General features: G+C 39.3%; 2 protein-coding genes across 4 annotated transcripts in view; one reads left to right on the top strand and one right to left on the bottom strand.

Moving 5' to 3' along the window:
- Nucleotides 1-509: 509 nt before the first annotated feature.
- The window catches only part of LOC125232620 (bifunctional glutamate/proline--tRNA ligase), a 116,366-nt gene continuing 95,910 nt past the window's right edge, over nucleotides 510-20,965 (bottom strand). For all 3 annotated transcript variants that reach the window (XM_048138360.1, XM_048138362.1, XM_048138363.1), the window contains 4 exons: nucleotides 10,271-10,512; nucleotides 9,472-9,632; nucleotides 8,840-8,983; nucleotides 510-739 (listed from right to left, as the gene is read on the bottom strand). In XM_048138360.1, coding sequence (XP_047994317.1) covers nucleotides 574-739; nucleotides 8,840-8,983; nucleotides 9,472-9,632; nucleotides 10,271-10,512 — 713 coding nt within the window. In that variant the 3' untranslated portion in view covers nucleotides 510-573. The remainder of the gene's footprint in view (nucleotides 740-8,839; nucleotides 8,984-9,471; nucleotides 9,633-10,270; nucleotides 10,513-20,965) is intronic.
- On the top strand, nucleotides 11,969-20,962 carry LOC125232623 (phenoloxidase-activating enzyme-like). Its single transcript, XM_048138366.1, has 9 exons — nucleotides 11,969-12,146; nucleotides 13,886-14,043; nucleotides 14,943-15,088; nucleotides 15,576-15,712; nucleotides 16,066-16,228; nucleotides 16,570-16,784; nucleotides 17,861-18,015; nucleotides 19,098-19,194; nucleotides 20,743-20,962. Exons 1-9 carry the CDS (start codon nucleotides 12,092-12,094, stop codon nucleotides 20,901-20,903), a joined length of 1,287 nt encoding a protein of 428 aa, XP_047994323.1. The 5' UTR covers nucleotides 11,969-12,091; the 3' UTR covers nucleotides 20,904-20,962.

Genomic DNA, 20,965 nt, shown 5'->3' with positions numbered 1-20,965 from the left:
TAAAGCCCTGTTTATGAACCCTTATAACAAATGGTGTATTACTGCATCATGGCAACCACAATAATTACAAGGTTTTGGTAAAATGAAATAATTACAAAATTTTTATAAAAGTTGTACTTAAGAATATAAATGCCATGTAAGTTAGTAGCTCCGTCCGAAGAGCGTGATCATCTTGGGCTTCTTGCTGCTCGCGGGGTGTATGCAGTGGTCAGCTGGGGTGAGTGCGCGCGGCTGCTCGAATGGGATGCAGAGAGACTTGGCACCCAATGGCGGGAGCTTTCACGTCAGTCTATTTAGGACTGAGTGTTAATTTATACATTTAAAATGGTATATTTTTAATTATTTTCAAAATGTTTGTGTGACAGAAATTGTGGAGAAGACAGGAGGGCGCCACATTGTATGTTACTATCATATATTTGGCAACAATTGTGTATGGAAATGGTTTGAATCGATTTTTTTTACTGTATTGAACATTGCAGTCCAGGTTAGTAAAAATAAAAAAGTCAAAATTATTGTCAATAATTTATTAACTGAATATAAAAGTTGTACTTAAGCATATAAATGCCATGTAAGTTAGTAGCTCTGTCCGAAGAGCGTGATCATCTTGGGCTTGTTGCTGCACGCGGGGTGTATGCAGCGGTCGGCCGGGGTGAGTGCGCGCGGCTGCTCGAACGGGATGCAGAGAGACTTGGCGCCCATGGCCGGGGCTTTCACGTCTGTTGTCGCATCGTCATCCGTTCTGGGAAAGAAAGTTGAATTAATAATTTAGCCTGTGATAAATTACTCTTGCCTACTCCTCATACTGTGTTACATATCGCGATTCCCATTTTACCGACCTACAAGATGAATTTCTGAATAAAGTCAACTCTTTTCTCTGATGGATGGGTTCTTTCTGCATGTATTTATTTTATTTTTTTTTCCCCTCACTAGCTCGGAAACACGTGTTTTGTCCTTTAATACCAGCGGGTAAAAACGCATTTTATCCACTAGTGGGTAAAGTAATTTGACCTTGAATAAAGTCAATTTAACTGCTTTTAAGTTGATAAAAGTAGGTGAATCTAGTAATAATGATGATTTACCACCTGTGGAACTACTGGAAGCAGTATTAAGCGCATTTTTAGTGTTGTAGTTTCCTCGCTGTAGTGAGGGGAAAAATTTTGTGTTACACTCGGGTGCAAATGTATTTTACTTCTCGTGTGTAAAAAAACTCGCAAGTTCAGGATTCTATTCTCGAACCACTCGCTTCGCTCGTGGTTCAACTATAGAATCCTTTCACTTGCTCGTTTTTCAATTCCACACTCGGCGTTAAAATACAACTTTGCCCCCTTGTATAACAAATAACTATTTATTTATTGTTCAGAACACATACAGTCATATATCAAATAACATAGGTAGCAAACATGTATAAGGTATAAAAGACCTGGAGGTTCATAAATGTTTTAAAAAGTAGGGTATACATCAAAAACATGCAAATGCGTCTTTGCGAGGAGAAAAACATATGATAAATTATACTAATAATCCATTCAAATGTTTTGGATAAGGTACTTCCCAATGTAAAAGTAGTATAAAGTGTATTTAGGGCATGATTATGAAATAAAAACCGGCCAAGAGCGTGTCGGGCCACGCTCAGTGTAGGGTTCCGTAGTTTTCCGAATTTTTCTCAAAAACTACTGAACCTATCAAGTTCAAAACAATTTTCCTAGAAAGTCTTTATAAAGTTCTACTTTTGTGATTTTTTTCATATTTTTTTAACTTATGGTTCAAAAGTTAGAGGGGGGGGGGGGGGATGCACCTTTTTAGGGTTCCGTAGTCAACTAGGAACCCTTATAGTTTCGCCATGTCTGCCTGTCCGTCCGTCCGTCCGTCCGTCCGTAACCGTAAGCACTAGACAGCTGAAATTTGGTACCAATATGTATATCAATCACGCCAACAAAGTGCAAAAATAAAAATACCCCCCCTACATGTAAAGTGGGGGTTGATATTTTTTTTTATTCTAACCCCAACGTGTGATATATTGTTGGATAGGTATTTAAAAATGAATAAGGGTTTACTAAGATCGTTTTTTGATAATATTAATATTTTCAGAAATAATCGCTCCTAAAGGAAAAAAAGTGCGTCCCCCCCCCCTTACTTTTGAACCATATGTTTAAAAAATATGAAAAAAATCACAAAAGTAGAACTTTATAAAGACTTTCTAGGAAAATTATTTTGAACTTGATAGGTTCAGTAGTTTTTGAGAAAAATACGGAAAACTACGGAACCCTACACTGAGCGTGGCCCGACACGCTCTTGGCCGGTTTTTTTCCTTTAGGAGCTATTATTTCCGAAAATATTAATATTATCAAAAAACGATCTTAGTAAACCCTTATTCATTTTTAAATACTTATTCAACAATAAGGTAACGAACCCAATCACGGACAGTTTAAGAAAATATTTCGCCTGTTTTTGGTATTTCACTGATAAATGTAAAAATTCTACCGCTGAGCGTGTTAAATCTTTAATGTCCTATCCTTCTTTTACATTTCAAGCGTATTGCAGAATAGATACTCCTATTGGTTTCTTCATAGTTACAAAATTAAAACTAAGTGTTTTTTCTCCAATTATGGACGGCAGTTCTCCAGTAATGGATCCCCCATTATGGACAGTGAAATAAGTTTAAAATTTTACTTTTAAAGCCAACTGATACTCAAAGAGTCAATTTCATATACCAAAAAAAAAAAGTTTGGATTATTTTAACATAAGATTGTTTCTTGTAAATTTTGGTTTTGTAATTTGTTCCTTGTCCATCATAGGAGGTACGCAGTTTTCGGGTTCCAGTAATGGACACTCGCAAAATAACGCTAAATCTTTATATCTTTGGAGCAACAAACTATTATGTTTTATAGTAAAAGTAAAGTAAAGTAAAATTCTTTATTTGCATTAAATGTGGTTAAAAATAGGTATCATAATAATTGCAAGTATCACACATTTAGCCTTATTTATAGCATGCAAAAATTTCAACTTAAACCTAAAATATTTATTTACATTTCATGCAACAACACAGAAATGAAAGTAGTTTACAATAGTAAAAAGTACTTACAAAAATTTAAATTGATAAAATTGAATGTCATTAGTCAGTTTGGTAGTCAAAAAATCCTTAATGTTGTATTATATTTTTTTATTGTATTTTATTGAGAAAGAAACAAACGGTCACATACAGTATGAGATACATATGTTGTTATTGCATTTACAGTTAGTTGTAAAAATTATTATTCAATAGCCAATTATGCAATGTCCGTTTGAATATTTTTATGTTACAAATTTCTTTAATATCTAATGGTAATTGATTGAATACTTTAATTGTCATTACATGGCAGTTATTTTTGAATAAAGCACTTTTACACATTGGTCCCATTAATCTTGTAGGGTCTCTGCAACGCAACCTTGGGTTTGTAACTTGTTTTGTAAATAAATTAGGATTCGACTTTACAAAAATTCCAATTTCTAAAATGTACATACTAGTTAGAGTCAGTAATTTAAGTTTTTTAAATAGAGGTCTACAAGATTGTAAAGGTCCTTTCCCACATATAGCTCTAATACATTTTTTCTGGCTTATAAATACCTTGCTTATGTCAGTTGAGTTTCCCCAAATAATCAGTCCGAACCTTAGCAATGAAGCAACATAACCGTGATAGGCTATGACAGCGGTTTTTTCGTCAGATACTCGTTGTAAACGCCTCAGAGCATATGAGAATTTCTCTAATCTAATACATAAGGTGTCAATATGTGATTTCCAACTACAACATCGATCTAAGATTAATCCAAGAAAACGTGTTTCAGTATCTTCTTCTAACCTATGTCCTTTACAAGTGATATCTAAATTAGACGTGTTAGCTTTAATGTTACAGAACTGTATGTACTTAGTTTTACTTATATTTATCGTCAAATTATTTAATTCTAACCAATTCCTAACAGAGTCAATAGTTGCATTAATCCTAGACATATACATAATTTTATCGAGATTTTCATCTGGTATCAGTATAGAAATGTCATCAGCAAATAGAACCGTCTTATAACTACTAGTCTTTGGCAAGTCATTAATGTAAATAATAAATAAAAGTGGACCCAAAACACTGCCCTGAGGTACCCCTGTGCAGTTATCTTTTTCTCTAGAACGATATGTGATTACTTCCTTGTTTTCATTTAACCTACTTATTTCCACCCACTGTCTTCTGCCACGAAGGTAACTTTGAAGCCATGCTAAGCTTACTCCTCTAAAACCGTACCTTTCGCATTTCACTAGTAAAATTTCATGGCTAACATAATCGAAAGCCTTACTCATATCAAAGAATACTCCGGTCACGGGAGTTTTTTGGTCTATCCTTTGAGTAATAGATTCAATCAGTGAGTAACAGGCGTGTGTGATTGACTTTCCCTTTTGGAACCCATTTTGTTCTTTAGCAATTATTTCATGCTTAGCTAAAAATGTTGACATTCTATGGTGCATGGCTTTTTCGTAAATTTTGGCAAACACAGATATGAGCGTAATGGGACGATAGCACAGTATAAACCAGTAATAACTCTTCTTACAAACTTCACGCCGCGCGGTGTGTCCCCCTCCCTCCCCTCGCATGCAGCGAAAACATGCGAAACTGGTAATTATTGGGCTGGACAGTCGGGGCCGCGTTTACGCGCTGTTTTGATGTGTGTGTGAAAATGACGTCAGTGCCGAGGTCATTTCGTTACTGTAGTGTTTATGGATGTATGGAGAACAGTTCTAAAAATCCGGATATAACATTCTTCACAATTCCTAGACTTCCAGAAAAGTAAGTGGTTTTTATACTTATATTTTTGCAGCGTTAGGTAAAAGTGAGATATAGTGATGCATTAAAATCAATAAGGATTTACCTGTAACGACATTAATTACTTTGCAACCAAATACTTGTTTTTTATTTAGGTAGATGATGCGATCTATCTTATCTCGAAAGTTTGGTACCTACTTAAATATTGTGGAACTATCTATTCAGACATTTTATGTAAATACTATTTCGTCAGTATTTAAGAAAAACACGTACCTACTTGAATGGTACGTAGTAGAAAGTGCGTTTTTGTTTTAAATAATATCTAAGTATAACATATAAATTACCACATACGTGATGTGAAAAGCCGTCCCCGTGAATATCTCATTTTGCTCGGGATCGTTACACAATCTAGTATTGCGCTTATGAGACTAATATATGAATAATATTTTTTTTATGTATTCAATATTGACTGGTGTGGTATTGTTATACTAATACTTACAGTTACCTAATAGTACCTATTAGATAACACCAACTTACTTTGTACGAAGTTGATTGATTAACTTTATAGTAATTTTGTTCAACCCTGCGTGACCTTGCGCAGTAGAGACCGCCCGCATCTACCTGCCGGAGATTAACTACTGAATATTCCTTATACTGTGACGATAGTTACTCACGGTTTCTTTATCGTCTTTTTTAAAGAGCGGTTTAACTACAGAAGTTTTAAGTCTAGATGGAAACACCCCCTGGCTAAAAGACTCATTTATCAAATGAGTTAGAATTGGTGCTATGGCTCCAGAGCATAGTTTGACAATATGAGTCGAGACTCCATCAAAGCCTACCGCTTTTGTATTGTTTAACGACTCTATGTATTTCATAATTTCGTTAATAGTACAGGGTAAGATAAACATACTGTGATTGACCAGGTCTACATTGAGTACTGACTTCCAGTCACTGCTTACGTTCGGATTATTAATGAAATGATCATTGAACATATTGGCTATTTCAGAAGGATCGCGAACATGTTTATCTTTAGAACTCAACGATTCTATGCTTTCAAAGGGTTTTGTTATATCAGTTTTGTCTTTAATAACAGTCCATGTAGCTCGACTTTTGTTCTTTGAGTTTAATATGAATTTATGGTTTATGTCCCTCTGTGACTGACTAATGCACGACCTTAGTAGAGAACTATACTTCTTGTAAATATCCTTTTGCGATTGAGTTTTGTTTTTGTAATAAAGAAACCTCAGATATCTCTTGGTCTGACATGATTTTTTTATGCCCTTCGTAATCCATTTGGGTCTACTAGTGTTTGATGCCACTTTTATTTTTTGCTCTGGGAAACAAAGATTATATATAAGACAGAATTTATCATGAAACAAACTAAAAGCTACATCACTATTAGGTTCAAGAAGACATTCATGCCATGAACCCTTATATACCTTATCTCATGCTTAATGCAGTAAGTAAAACTCATTCAAGTATATCACACTTTGGGGTTGGAATGAAAAAAAAAGGTCAGCCCCCACTTCCCTGGGGGTACCCTAATAAAACATTTTTTTCCATTTTTTATTTTTGCACTTTGTTGGCGTGATTGATATACATATTGGTACCAAATTTCAGCTTTCTAGTGCTAACGGTTACTGAGATTATCCGCGGACGGACGGACGGATGGACGGACGGACAGACAGACATGGCGAAACTATAAGGGTTCCTAGTTGACTACGGAACCCTAAAAAAAACATGTTGGTACGACGGCTTTAATCCCTTCTATTAAAGGCGTTGCGGTGCACAACTCTTAATCCAATCTTAATGTGGCTTCAACAGAGTACAGACTAGACGTGTGCGCCGCGCCGGCGCGCCGCCACCGCCGGTGATTTTGGCCACGCCGCCGCCGCCGATTATTAATCGGCGTGAAATCGGCGTGACCTTGGTGGTTAATAAATTGCTCAAACTTAGTATTTGATTACATTTTTGGACTTTTTATGGAATTTCCAATACATATAATTTACTTTTATTAAAATATTCTGTATTAAGCACTAAGAAAGATGCGAAAAACCGGATACGGGGGAAGATCTACAATATGATCGTGACGACTTTGATCTGGCATACGACTTGACACAACTGTTTACAGCACTACGAGAATACCACATCCGAAGAGCCAAGAACTTTCCCTGTTGGATCTTCTGCTATCTTTTCATCTAGATCACCATTGAATCCATTCAAGATTTCATGGCTCCTCGAAATATTGTCCGTTCCAAAATACCCACGTGCCCACCGCGTCGGCAAATTGCTTATAGCCGCTGTGTGTAAGACTGTAAATCAGCAAATTGAATAGGAGGCGATTGTTTTTTGCGCCTTACGCCCCCAGGTAACCCAGGTTTGCTTCAATTTGCATGATCCTAATTTCGTTGCTGATCTGGTTCTGCAGGAAATGAAGCTTTTCATTCCATTCTCTGTGGTTCCAATCACTGGCAAGTGTCAAACTTCATTTGATAGAACCGTGTTTTTTTAAGTAGCCTAATATGTGTCCCACTGCTGGGTAAATGCCTCCTCTTCCTTCGTCCACTCATCACGGTTTGATGCCTGCTACCGCCGTCCGAGTGATATCTCTATTTTTGGTCTGCCTTTCCCCGGCGAAGCTGCGGTAACCATTCAGTTGCTACTTTAGCCCACCGATCAGGTGCAAACATGTACTGCACGTATCGTATAGCACATGGAAAATTATTCAGTGGTTCCAAGACGCAAAAAATAGAACCGCATTTTCTAATAAACTGTCTGCGTCCAACTCAAAATGCCGAGACCTTTATGCCGGACGTTCGTTTCCAGCATAGTTCAGCGTGTAAAGCTCTTTTTTTCCTCGACACAGATAACGACGGTATCATTGGAATTTTGCTGAAGTTGTATGCTTTTGAGAGGTCACCGATGTAAATTCAGCTTTCTTACCCTTATGGCGTAGATCCAACCTCATAAAAATCAGCTTTGGCGTGACCCGATCTACAAACAAGTCCGTTAGTAATCATCATCATGTCAGCCTTTTTCACCCACTCCTCACACTGCTGAGCATAGGCCTCTTTTCTAGTACGCTACTTGTCCCGATCCTGAGCTACTCTTATCCAGTTATGACCCGCAATTTTCCGGATGTCGTCTACCCAGCGAGCCAACGGATGTCAAGCGCTTCCTACATTTGTAAGCCGACACCATTCTGTTAAAATATTAGTCCACCTGCCATCGCTTTGCCTAGCAACATGGGCCCTACTCCCAACTCCATTTTAGTTTCGGAAGGTTGGCATTCATCAATTCAAGTCCGTTTTATACTACTCCTTCTGTACTGTACCAAAAAGACTACGAATTGAAAATAAAGTAGGTAACCAACAATACGATTTCTAGTTTATTAGTTTACATGGCACATCTTTGAGCACCGGTGGGCAAGTCAAAGGGTGGCCAAATAAGCAAAAGGCATTTCCAAATGAGTTTAATACAGCTATAGCCGACGATCGCGTTTGGCACAAAGTTCTTCTTTAATTTCATCATTAAGCTCATCATAAAGAAAGAGATGGTTGTAGATTCATGATCACTTAGAGAAGGCATCCTTTGATGGAAGCCAACATTGATCAAAAAAGGTTTTGTGCCAGCAAAGGGTAACTATTTGGGTATACTCGAAAGTGTTTTTTTCCTATCCCGTGTTCACTTATATGTGTTGTTTAACTCATATTTTATATAAAAGTACACGTAGTACACCTGTATTGATCAAATTTTCAAGAATAAAAACAAATAAATGATTTTTATATAAGAAACATGAAATCAAGGTCACGCCGAATTCACGCCGAAAATACGCCGCCGCCGCCGATTTTTTGACAAACGCCGCCGCCGATCAAATTGATCGGCGCACACGTCTAGTGCCTACCTACAGACCTTATAAAAGACTGTAGGTAGACGGTTTCTTACATAAGTTTATGTAATACTTACAGTATCATTTACAATAAATTAACCTCGTGACTGAAAACTTAAGGTACACTGGCAACATCATTCTGAAAAGAGGAAGATAGGGTAAAACGTACCTGGCGCTGTCGTTCTTGATGTTGTCCTCGCAGGATATTTCTCCGCAGAACGGCGCGAGAAGGATGTGTTTTTTTTCGAGCGCCGCCGTGAAGTCTTCCCACTTGGTCACCGATGAGAGTCGCTCATCGCGCTCTTTCGTTGCCCTGCGAAGAATATTCAAATATTAACATATTTGTATCTGACGAACCAAAAACTTTACGAATAGTCTGTTGTCTAATTGTGCCAACGATGGCACAAAAACTAGCATCCAAAGATAGGGAAAGCCCCTACTGGGCGATTAAGTCGAGAAGATCCTTAGGAACCGAACCCGTTGAGCCTTCAGACCACGACCAAAACTTTGGTCAAATCTAAAAAGTCCCAGGTTATTCGCGGAATAGAGTGGTATGTACACTGCCACTTCGTAATAACTAATTGTCATAAAGGTCATCTTAAGCAGACCCGTCAGAACCTTAGAAACATACAGCTCACTTTAACGTAAGCAGTAGCTTCGGGAGCGGGAGAGAACTCGCTTGTCCATTCGTTCTAATTAGTTTTGGAATAAAATGGTCTAATACAACACCATTAACACATGATTAACACCACTGCCATTACGGCTCCGTAGCATTTACCTAGATTACTAGACAATACCCACTTGGTCAACATCTCATGGTGCGTCTTCTCAAGCAGATCCGTCAGATCCTTAGGAGCGGTGGTTCGTTTCAAAGTCAGCTTCTCTCCAGTGAGTCTTCGGACCGCCACCAGCTCACCCTTGGCCAGGTCTTTCGGCCCTAGCTCCACACGGATTGGGACACCCTAAATAGCAATAATAGTTTAGTTAGTTACATACACGGTATGTTTTACATTTGTCCAAGTGAACTGAAATGAAACAAGTGAGAAAATAGAAGAATTCGTCGGAGGTCACTATATCCTCAACAGAGAAGCAATGAGAAAAATAAGTTTGATTAAAATAAAAAACTTGGCGTAATCACTTGTCGAAAAGGTTGTCCCCATATTCGCTTTCTGATTTAATTTTGCTGGCAATCTTTTCTCCTACCAGGTGTCTAACCCTATCCGGCATCGGCTTTCGATTTGAAGCTACTTGTCACTAGCTCCCCAACTAGTTTCTAACGATCCACGTTAGTGTTAGGCTGTGATGCCACTTGGCACCACGATGACTCGGATATCAGTAACGTGACAACACTGACAACACTGTTAAAGCAATAAGCTAGCTTACCTTAAGCTCCCAATGGTTAAACTTCCATCGAATAATCCCTGAAGTCACCCTCAGATTTGATTCCAGCAGCAAAAAGTTCTCCAACAAGTTAATTAATGCACTCGTCCATAAATTTCTGTCGATCTTCGTTGCTGGTACTGGCTGTGATGCCAAATGGCACCATGATTACTTGGATATTTTCTACGCTGCAACACTTTTAAAGCAACAGGTAGCTTACCTTGAGCTCCCAATGGTTAAACTTCCATCCGGGAGAATAGTTATCCCTGAAGTCTCCCTCAGACTTGATGCCAGCAGCCACCAGTTCTCCGACAAGTTTGCTGCACTCGTCCATAAGTTTCTGTCGGTCTTCGTTGCTGGTACTGGCTGTGATGCCACAAGGCACCACGATGACTTGGATGTCGGCTACACGAGGAGGCAGCACCAGACCGCGGTCGTCGCCGTGAACCAGGATCATAACACCTAAATGGATTAAAAAAAAAATGTTTTAACGAAGTTTGGGGTTTCCTAACACGTAAAACAAAGACGAGCAATTATTCTGCCGACTACACAATTCATCAGTAGGTTTTTATATGTTAAATTACTACTAAGTACAATTTTAGAGCAGTACGGAGGTAATTATTCAAAACTTAATTAAGGTAACATGGGATAAGATTGAAGGGATTTTCTTGCAGGCTTAGATAAAAAGTCGCCGTAGCTTTGTTATACGGAACATTTTTCACCTGAAAACGTAATTGCACACAGAACCTCCTATAGAGTGGCAGTCTTGTATATTTGGTTCGCGATACGAGTCACCAGTGTTTGGGGTGCGAGGAGCGGGCGGGGAATGTGTTAAGCGCGCTGTGATTGGCCGTTTCAAGGACGGCGGGCAGTCGCGCCAGATGAAAAGGGACAGAAGTATGACTGTCCCTCTACTGACGCGTAAGTGGCCAATGTAAGTTGACCTATGCCGGCTCTGAATAAATTATAAATATGACTTATTTGTGGAATGTAATGCCGTCTGTTTTTAAATTTGAGCTTCTTGTTACCTTTCCACACCATTTCACACTACAGGTGGACATCTTTAAGGCATCAAAATACCCTTTTCCAATTTTTTTGTCTGCTTTCGGGTCTGTTACTTGGTGATACTGATCGGGCACGGCGAGCGCCCGCGCTTATATCAGTGCAAATACTAGGAAGGCTGGCCACCTCGAGTCGTCTTGTAATAGATGTCTATAGGGGTTGGTCTGTGTAATTGTGATAACGCAGTAGGTAACAAGTCGCCCACACCACAGTTGGACCTACGGGAGGAGGGGGTGAGGAAATTCACGGGTCACGAGGCCACGGTTATGAGGGTTAGTATCATTTTACTAGTAAATAAGAAAAAAATTGATTGAAAAAAAAAACACAAAATTAAAATTATGAAAAAAAAAAACCTAGTGGACCGATTTTCTAACACTCCTGACCTCCTGAGTAATTCAGCTTTCAAACCAAAAAACTAAATCTAAATCGTCCCAACTGTTCAGGAGCTACGATGCCACAGACAGACACACACACACACAGACAGACAGACACGTGAAACTTATAACACCCCGTCGTTTTTGCGCCGGGGGTTAATAAGCAACATCTTTTTTACCTCTTTAATGTAATCATCTAATTTCAATTCTATAAGATCATAAATTTTCCGCATATATTTAAATGCAGCACACAAGACTTGCAAATTCCGGTCCTATCACGACAGGCCCTGTAGCCGAATGGCACAAACGCTCGTAGAGATCTATCTCTATCGCTCTTGCGTATTGGTGCGACAGAGCCAGACTACCTTTTGGGGCGTTTCGATTTCGTTTCGCGTCGCAGAAATGCCATTCGGCTACGACACAAGATCAGCCGCTCGTATGCCCTCAACTTGTTTGACCGGTTGCCAACATAACATTATAATACGAATTTATGTATACAAGTATAAACTGGCTATAGATTAAAGTCTAGCAATCAATATATTGATTTTTCTTTTCGTAGCGATTATTGCAATAACATATACAGTGAGTTGTGTTGGAAAGTGGAAATGACGAGAATATGGTTTACTGTTATAACCTTGACTTATTATGTTGTGGACGGGCGTAAGTAAACAAGTTTTTATTTAGTGTGGTTTATTTTTAAGATTGACGCTTTATTGCACTGATAAAGACACAATAGTTACTTTTTAAGTTCTTAGACTAAACTGCCAATTTCATATTTTTTCCCCTCACTAGCTCGGAAACACGTGTTTTGTCCTTTAATACCAGCGGGTAAAAACGCATTTTATCCACTAGCACTAGTAAAGTAATTTGACCTTGAACAAAGTCAAATTAATTGCTTTAAAATTGATAAAAGTAGGTGAATCTAGTAATAAAATGATTTTACCTGTGGAACTACTGTAAAGTGGGGTGATATTTTTTTTGCGTTGTAGTTTCCTCGCCATAGTGAGGGGAAATATTGTTGGATAGGTATTTAAAAATGAATAAGGGTTTACTAAGATCGTTTTTTGATAATATTAATATTTTCGAAATAATCGCTTAAAGGAAAAATAATTCGTCCCCCCTCTCGCTTTGAACCTCGTGGTTCAAAAATATGAATCCTTTCACAAAAGTCGTTTTTCAATTCCACACTCGGCGAAAATTATTTTGAACTTGTATAAGGTTAAGTATTTTTTGAGAAAAATATGTGAAAAACTACGGAAATATAAGCGTGGCCCTACATTTTTTTTTTTACTAGTAGCTAATCTGTTGCGAAAGCCCATGGCACAATTTGAAAATGTGTTAATAACCTAACCACAAAATTACCTTATTAATTAAACCCCCGACATATTTAGTCGACCGATTTTCATGAAACCTGGCTAAGAACACTCCCGACTAACTCACCTTTCAAAAAAAAAAAAACTAAATCTAAATCGGTTCATCCGTTCGGGAGCTACGATGCCACAGACAGACACACACAGAGACATACAGACAGACAGACACGTCAAACTTATAACACCCTGTCGTTTTGCGTCGGGGGTTAAAAACTGAATAGACATAAAATTTAGGTTTAGACTTGATGGATAGGTACTAAGACTGGATATGGACAGATTAGCACATCAGCTGGTGACACCTTTGCCACTGCTGGAGATGGTGTAGTAATAATGTGGACTTTGTCTGTGTGTGTAGTAATAATGTGGACTTGTCGAGTACAGTCAACCAATTGGAACCCTAAGCCACTCCACAACCATGTCAAAATCACAAGCAGTAAGAGATTTCTTACAACCTGATTTATAACGTCACTACGACATAGTTCTACAGTGGCGTAGGGTTCCAATTGTTTGACTGTACATAAAATAAAATCAGTTAAGCAAATAGTTTCATGTGCTATATACCCTAGCCCGTTTGGGAATATTTTTTTATATTTTTTTGACGAATACTTTTGCATGTTACATTTTATCTTGTTATTTAATGCATGTTAATTATAAGATGTAATGTTTTGAAAAGAAGTGGCCTGCCGAGTTTCTTGCCGGTCCCATAGTGGATACCCCCTCCCAACTGAGGAGGGACTGAAATCTTCTCGAGGCTGAGGCGTAGGGTTAGAGCCGGCGTAGCTTTATTTGACGTTCATATGCGCATTGTAATATGCCTACTTGAAAAATAAATTTTTCATTTTCATTTTTCATTTTAATATGATCTGAAAAATAATCAACCTTATAGCAGAATGGATTTATCCAGTTTTGAAGTTAATCGACAGAATTTGTGCCCAATCTGAAACGGAGAACTTCCCTCGCTAGCTAGAACTTTATACTGAAACGCAGTCCCTCCGTCAATAAATAATACAAATTTATAATTTCCTACAGATCCTCCGTGTTTGACCCCTGATGGCAAGGGCGGAGAATGCAAGAGTATAATAGAGTGCCCAAAGCTCAGGACCATAGTGAACAAGCCAAAAATGACTCCTTACGAGGCGGAATTTCTCAAGAGATCTGGCTGTGGATTCGAAGACAGTTTACCTAAGGTACTTTATTCAGGTAGACATCTATAACGAAAATAAGAAATAAGTACGAAGATTTGCTAAAAAGGCTGCTAAGTTGGACAATGGGTACCAAAACGGGATGCGACACTAATCAAAATATTATCTTAGTAAGAATATTTATAGCAGAGGAGACTCGAGAAAATCCTTCACCCTAACAGACGATTTTTAGGTAGGTGTACTCGGGTAATTCCGAACGTCGAAAACCGTCGGCAAATTCCGAAAAGGGACCCTTATTACTATGGAATCAGGGGTGATTATCATTTGAATTTCGGAATTTTCCGACGGTTTTCGACGTTCGGAATTACCCGAGTACACCTTACTATGTCGATGGCAAACAAGCATACGGCCCGCCTGATGTAAAGCGGTCACCGGAACCTATGGACGCCTGCAACTCAAACAGTGTCACATGCGCGTTGCCACCCCATTAGAAACGAATAGGGTGAATCCACGTAAAAGTAACGTGAGTCACGACTTCGTTAAGTATTTATTTGAACTACAGCTGCAAATGAAAGGAATTGCGCATATATCAGGAAAGTAACACTTATATAGAGATAGATTATCACTTGAACTTGCATCGTGAATAAATGGAACATGCCACACAATCGTGACTCATGTTACTCTTGCCGCGGATTGTCCCAATTCAATGTTTTATTGGTGACTGGCGAGAGATAGTGCAATGTCATGACTTCTGACGAGAAAATCCTTACCTAAGGCATTTTGAATATCTCGTCAGCAGTGGCCACGTTCTCAATTGCTCCATGTCAGAAAGAGAAATTGTCATGCGTTAAAGAAGGTCAATATGATCCGCGACGTCACGTGAAGACTATAATAATGTAACCTCTACTCTGTAACGTCGTATGGTTCACATGTTTAAATTTCAGGTTTGTTGCGCGACAACCAACACTTGCCTTACACCGGAGGGCAGCGAAGGCCAGTGCATAAACGTGTTAGAGTGCAAGCACATAGCGAAGAGACTGCAATCTCCGACGGTCTCGGATAAGGATAAAGCTTATGTTAATAGTATAAGGTAAGTTTCATGGCTATTTCGGTAGTTCAAGACTTGGCATTACCAGTGAGACGATGATGCGAGCAACAAAATTCAGACTAAATATGACAGAATTAAATTATGATATGACAAGACCCACCTGACTGCGTCTGAATGATCCAAGCTAAAGCTGCGTTTTCACTTAGTGTTCTGAACAGTTCTGTCGGTGCACGAATGAACGAATGCTTGCTCAGACCTGTTCAGAACACTAAATGAAAACGCAAATTTAGAAAGAAACAATTTTACCACGAAACTATAATGCACAAATCCGTCCCTGTGTATTTAAATACATACGTAATCTACGACAACTGTCTGCATAATTTTATACTAAAGATTAGGTACAACCACCAGTCAGGTTGAACGCATGTCATGTGTTACATTGACGTGCTCGCTAGTAGGTAACCTGTTCAAATTAGGGTCGCATGTTATGTACAATGATGGTAAACATCAATGCCATGATTTCTTTCAGATGTCACAGCCCTACGGGTTTTTACGTGTGTTGCGGACAAGAGCCGGAACCAGGCGTTTGCGTGCCTTCTGCGGCACCTCCCAGCCCCGGCAGTGGGTGCTGTGGGGTTGATGGCAGCGGCGGAAACAGGATAACAGGTAAGGTTTAGTCTCAGCATATCAAAAATATCTCGCTGTAGACAAGCATAGCGTTTCTCCTACAGATATCATAGCCCTATGGTTTTCGTACGTTTTCGGTTAAATTTGTCGATCTCAGTTTGTCATTCTCAACCGTCCTAAATGCTTCTAGTTTAGCTTGACTACCATAACCGCCCGTAACAATAAATTATTCTCCGAAAGTTAGTAAGCTCTTGTTTAAGTTATCACGACGCCTAAATATTTATAGCAAGACCTACAATGTAAAATAACGCGATATACTCTTTCCAAAGCATGAAAGTGATATGATAAGAACAACTTTACTTTTTATGATAAGAATAACTTTACTTTTTCAGGAGGTAACGCCACGTCTCTCGACCAGTACCCATGGTTAGCGATCATAGAAAACAAAAGAAGCGATATCACCCGTGTAGTTTGTGGCGGCGCGCTCATCTCCGGACGATATGTGTTGACGGCCGGCCACTGTGTCAAGGGCTTGGCATCTAACGCTGGCACGCCGTAAGATATTTTCCTTAATTGTGTTCCTTCTAAAACCTTGCATGGCGACCCTCCCAGAATTTGCCTTTATTGCCAGCACAATTTAATGAATATAAAAGATGACCTATCCTATAGGCCATTAGAACCATTTTATAAAATTATCTTTCAACGTATGATTTGCTGACATTAATTGATATTAAAGTCCTGTTACAAACAGAACTAAACAGTGGAAGATAATAATGATAAGGTCCAAAGTATTTTGTTTCAAAACTGTTTTTGTGATAAGTAATAGCGTAAGCCTAAATACGAGTACCTACCTTACCTATGCTGCTGTTGAACTTTCACATTTGTTTAATTTGTAGAGCAAACGTGCGCCTCGGCGAATACGACATATCCCACGAAGGGGCGGACTGCGTGCCCGTTGAAGGGGGGGATAGTAAGGATGAGGACTGCACTGAAGAACCGGTGGTGATACCAATTGAACGGGTGATACCGCATCCTGACTTCGACCCGACTAAGCGGTTGAGGAGACACGACATCGCTCTACTGAGATTGTCGAGACTTGCGCCGTATACAGGTAAAGTTAACAGTTCAGTTGTTATTAGGTATTGTTTCAAGAGCTTTCATACATATCTAATCAGGGAGCGAATTACGTGCCCGTCAAAAGGAGGAATGGGTATGCCCTTCACTGGAGAGCCAGTGGTCATCTCCATCTAATGGATAATAGGCACTTCATTTCGACCTTAAGAAGGCACGGTTGCTTTGCTGAGATTGCCTGGAATTGCACCGTATGCAGGTAAGTAAAAGAAGAAAATCAGGACTGTATAGATGAGCTCATGGTCTCTCTCTGAGAATGCAACCGGGAAATCGTTAAGATGAGAGCATCTTAACGATTTCCCGGTTGCATTCTCAGCTCGAGCGCTTCGGAGCCCGGGGTCCGCTTTCCGGCTTTTTCTCCTCCACTTCGCACGGTCTTCTGCATCCCTTTTTGTGAGACCATTAGCACGTATATCAGCCCCAACGACATCAAGCCAACATTTCATGGGTGTTCCCCTTCGTCCGGGACCAGGCGACCCATGGGCCAGGGGCCATGGTGATTTCTATATATGGGTGAATCTACGAAAAAGTAACGTGAGTCACGACTTCATTGAGTGTTAATTTGAACTACAGCTGCAAATGAAAGTATCTATGCATATATCGGAAAAGTAACACTTATTTAGAGATACATTAACATTTGAACTTGCATCGTGAATAAATGGAACATGTCATAAAATCGTGACTCATGTTACTCTTGCCGCGGATTGACCCGTGGATTTCATTATATGTAGTAGATAAATAGAATAGGTACTCTTTATTGGCACACCTCAGCAAAGAATACATGTAGAACGGATTATACCAGGGAACGGGGTTTAAGCAACGACCCAACTAATCGATAAAAGAGCCAGGCACACTCTTGAGCCGAAGTAATAGAACACGGTAGATACGAAACGAACTTATTGGAGTAAATATCCGACCGACCAAAAATCTCTCGTTGCTATGGAGACGCTTACGTGTCGTCGCTGAACGCAAATGTTGGTCGACGAAAGACGAGACCGATATATGAGGAGGAGGGGTCTCCTCCAGGAAAAACTAATAAAATTATTTGGCTTCCAGATTTCATCAGGCCCATCTGCCTCCCCACAAGCGATTTGACTACATACTTCCCGCCGTCTGGAAGGCTATTCGCGGCCGGGTGGGGACCCAACAATGAAACGCATGAAACCAGTGCGGTCAAACTACACGTTGACTTGCCTTACAAGACCATTGAGGTATAATATAAACATAAAATAAATTTAAAAATGTTCAAAGAGAAATTGTTAAGAAAAAGTCGGCGAAGTGCGAGTTCTACTCGCGTTGTAAGGGTTCCGTACACTACAAGAAGGGCTTAAGCGCCTCCTTTTTAGTAGGAACTTAAGTCATTTTTGCGAATAATCAATATTTTGAACAAAACGAAACAGAAATGAGTTTATATGTAATATTCAAACGCCCTCAAACAATTTCAAGAGATTTGATAACTCGTTGCAGCGGCAGTGAGTGAAATTCGTAATTTGAGTTTTTACCCGACTACGGCAACGCAAAGGAGGGTTATGATTTTGACCGGTACTTACTTATGTTTTTCTTGTAAGTCCGACTTACGCTTTACTGTAGATTTCTAATAGGTGGGCTGTAGGTTTCTAATAGGTTTTAAATGTGTACTTCTCTTTCATTTGATATGTAATAGAATATAGTTCTAGAAACTTTGATTTTTAATTTTCCCTTTTACCCCCCATAAGTGACCCCTATAATTAAATTTTCTTAATTTAAATTACATGTCCGTCTTTGGGTCACAGGTTTACATATGCGTGCCAAATTTCAAGTTAATCGGTTCAGTAGTTTCGGAGAAAATTGGCTGTGACGACGGACAGACAGACGTACGAGTGATCCTATAAGGGTTCCGTTTTTCGTTTTTGAGGTATGGAACCCTAAAAAGCGCTGGTAGCCTAGCGGTAAGTACGTGCGACTTTCGCTTAAGTTAAACCATAAACCAGTATTCTATCCATATTATTTACAATAGTTTCTAATGCCTGTTGAAACCGATTCACGGGTCATGTACCTGTGAATGGGTTCCAGCAAGCGTTCTACATGACATCAAATATCTCCAAACGGCCTCTACGTGTTGGATCTATATCCCCACGCACGCCTTATATATGACCGGGCTCAAAAGACCCGAGAGTTTTAAAACGGAGAAACAAATAATAATATTCTTTATTCTGCACCATACAGCAAAAAAAAATACACAAACGATGAAACTAGGTAACAACAGGCGACAATATATGTATACATTAATATTATCGATTTGTTTCAATTTCAGTCGTGTCAACCGGCTTACGACGTGCCAAAACGCCACGTCGCTTTGTGGGACCACCAGATATGCGCTGGAGGCGAAAAAGGCAAAGATACGTGCAAAGGTAACTATAGATACTGGTATTACTAGAGCACGATTCTGATACGCGGAAGTTGAGAAGATGGCATCCTCGCGTAGACGTGGTAAGTAAATCCGTTTTTTTCATCATAATCTTGAGTTATTTTAACTTAAATTTAACTAAAAATACTTATTTAAGCTTTATACTATATGAATGACTTAAAATTTATCTCCGCTGTGGTTTATTTCGAGAAGGAGATGAGAGCAAACTTCGATGTCCTAGAATTAGGTCGATGGGTCGTTATTGCAATAGTAGTATATTATTGCTATGTCATAAATTTAGGACTTTGGGCGGTTATTCCTAGTGTTGTATTGTTACAGGTTTGATGGATGCAGAATTAGAAAAATATTTAAATCTAAACGAGTCCGACTTAGAACTTAGTGATTTTGATGATGATTTACTTGATGCGGATTTTCAACCCTCAAGCCGTTATCTTCAGTCATCTCACTCCTCATCTTCGTCGTCTGAAGATGAAAATGAAGTAGTACCTCCAGAGACTCAGACAGTTACTAGTCCGATTGGAAACAGAAATGCTATAAGTACTGATAGGCTTTCGAGCGCAAACCTAACGTTTAAGTTTCAAACCAATTAGTTCCTTCAGGGTTCCGTTTTTTTTTTATATTGACGACCATCGAACACCATCGAACAAAAACATTACGATGCAAAGTAAATCTGCCAAATCGAGGGTTTACTGGTGAAACCCGATAAATTGAGCAAAATGATTTTTGAAATTCTTTTTAATTTTGAAATTCTTATTTCAACGAAAAATAATCTCGACCTTCGAAATGTTCTGCTACAATAGTTATAAGGTACAGCGGGTCAATTTCGACTGGGGGACAATTGCAACTGATCCATTTATTTCCATATTTTACAATGTTTTTTTTTTTAGTATGAATAGGTAGACGTTTGACCACGATCACACCTGATGGTAAGTGATGATGCGGTCTACGGTGGAGCACGCTTACCTATGAGATACATTTACTCTTGCTTTAAAGAGACCTGGATTGTACTCATGCGGAAACACAGACTCAGGCAGGGCATTCCACTCCTTGGCGGTTCGCAAAAGAAATGTTGAAGCGAAACGCTTAGTGCGTATTTTTGGAATACTAACCGTATAGCGATGCCGCATTGCCGATTGTCTGGTGGATGTTTGCATTATTAAATAGAGTGTCCACTGGTTGTATACGGCACGCGTGTTCTGTGGATACACGTGGAACTCAACTTAATAGTGTAGTGGAAAAAATGGATCAGTTACAATGCCCCCCCCCCCGTCGGGATTTGCCCCCGCTGTAACATTATTTTCAGTACAGATGGTGTTTTTTTTACGCACTAGTGCGAGAAGTGGTTCATTATATGCCAGGTCGAAACTTCAGAGGCTCATCTGTACTGAAAAACGTCGTACGATACACGTGCGAAAAGGAAATTCGTAACTCGTGTCGATTTAAAATTTATCGCCCCTCGTTTCGAACTTCCTTTTTTACGCACTTGTATCGTAATGTACTATTTTACAGCAATTTCGTTTTGTTTCCGTAGGTGACTCAGGCGGTCCCCTAATGTACTCCATGGCGGAAGCATTCGAGGTAGTGGGCGTGGTGAGTTTCGGGCCCACGCCATGCGGGCTGGCCAACGTGCCCGGGGTCTATACTAAGGTGTTCAACTACTTGCCGTGGATCAGGAGCGTTATACAACCCTGATTTTATAACGATTTCTAGTGGCAAAAAAAAAATTAAAGAGCTTTATCTAAAATAAGAAACTT

The sequence above is a fragment of the Leguminivora glycinivorella genome, chromosome 13, assembly GCF_023078275.1.
Source record: "Leguminivora glycinivorella isolate SPB_JAAS2020 chromosome 13, LegGlyc_1.1, whole genome shotgun sequence".
In the NCBI taxonomy this organism is placed as follows: Eukaryota; Metazoa; Arthropoda; class Insecta; order Lepidoptera; family Tortricidae; genus Leguminivora; species Leguminivora glycinivorella.
Note: the sequence above shows the minus strand (reverse complement) of the source record. Positions and strands in the feature narration are given on the sequence as shown.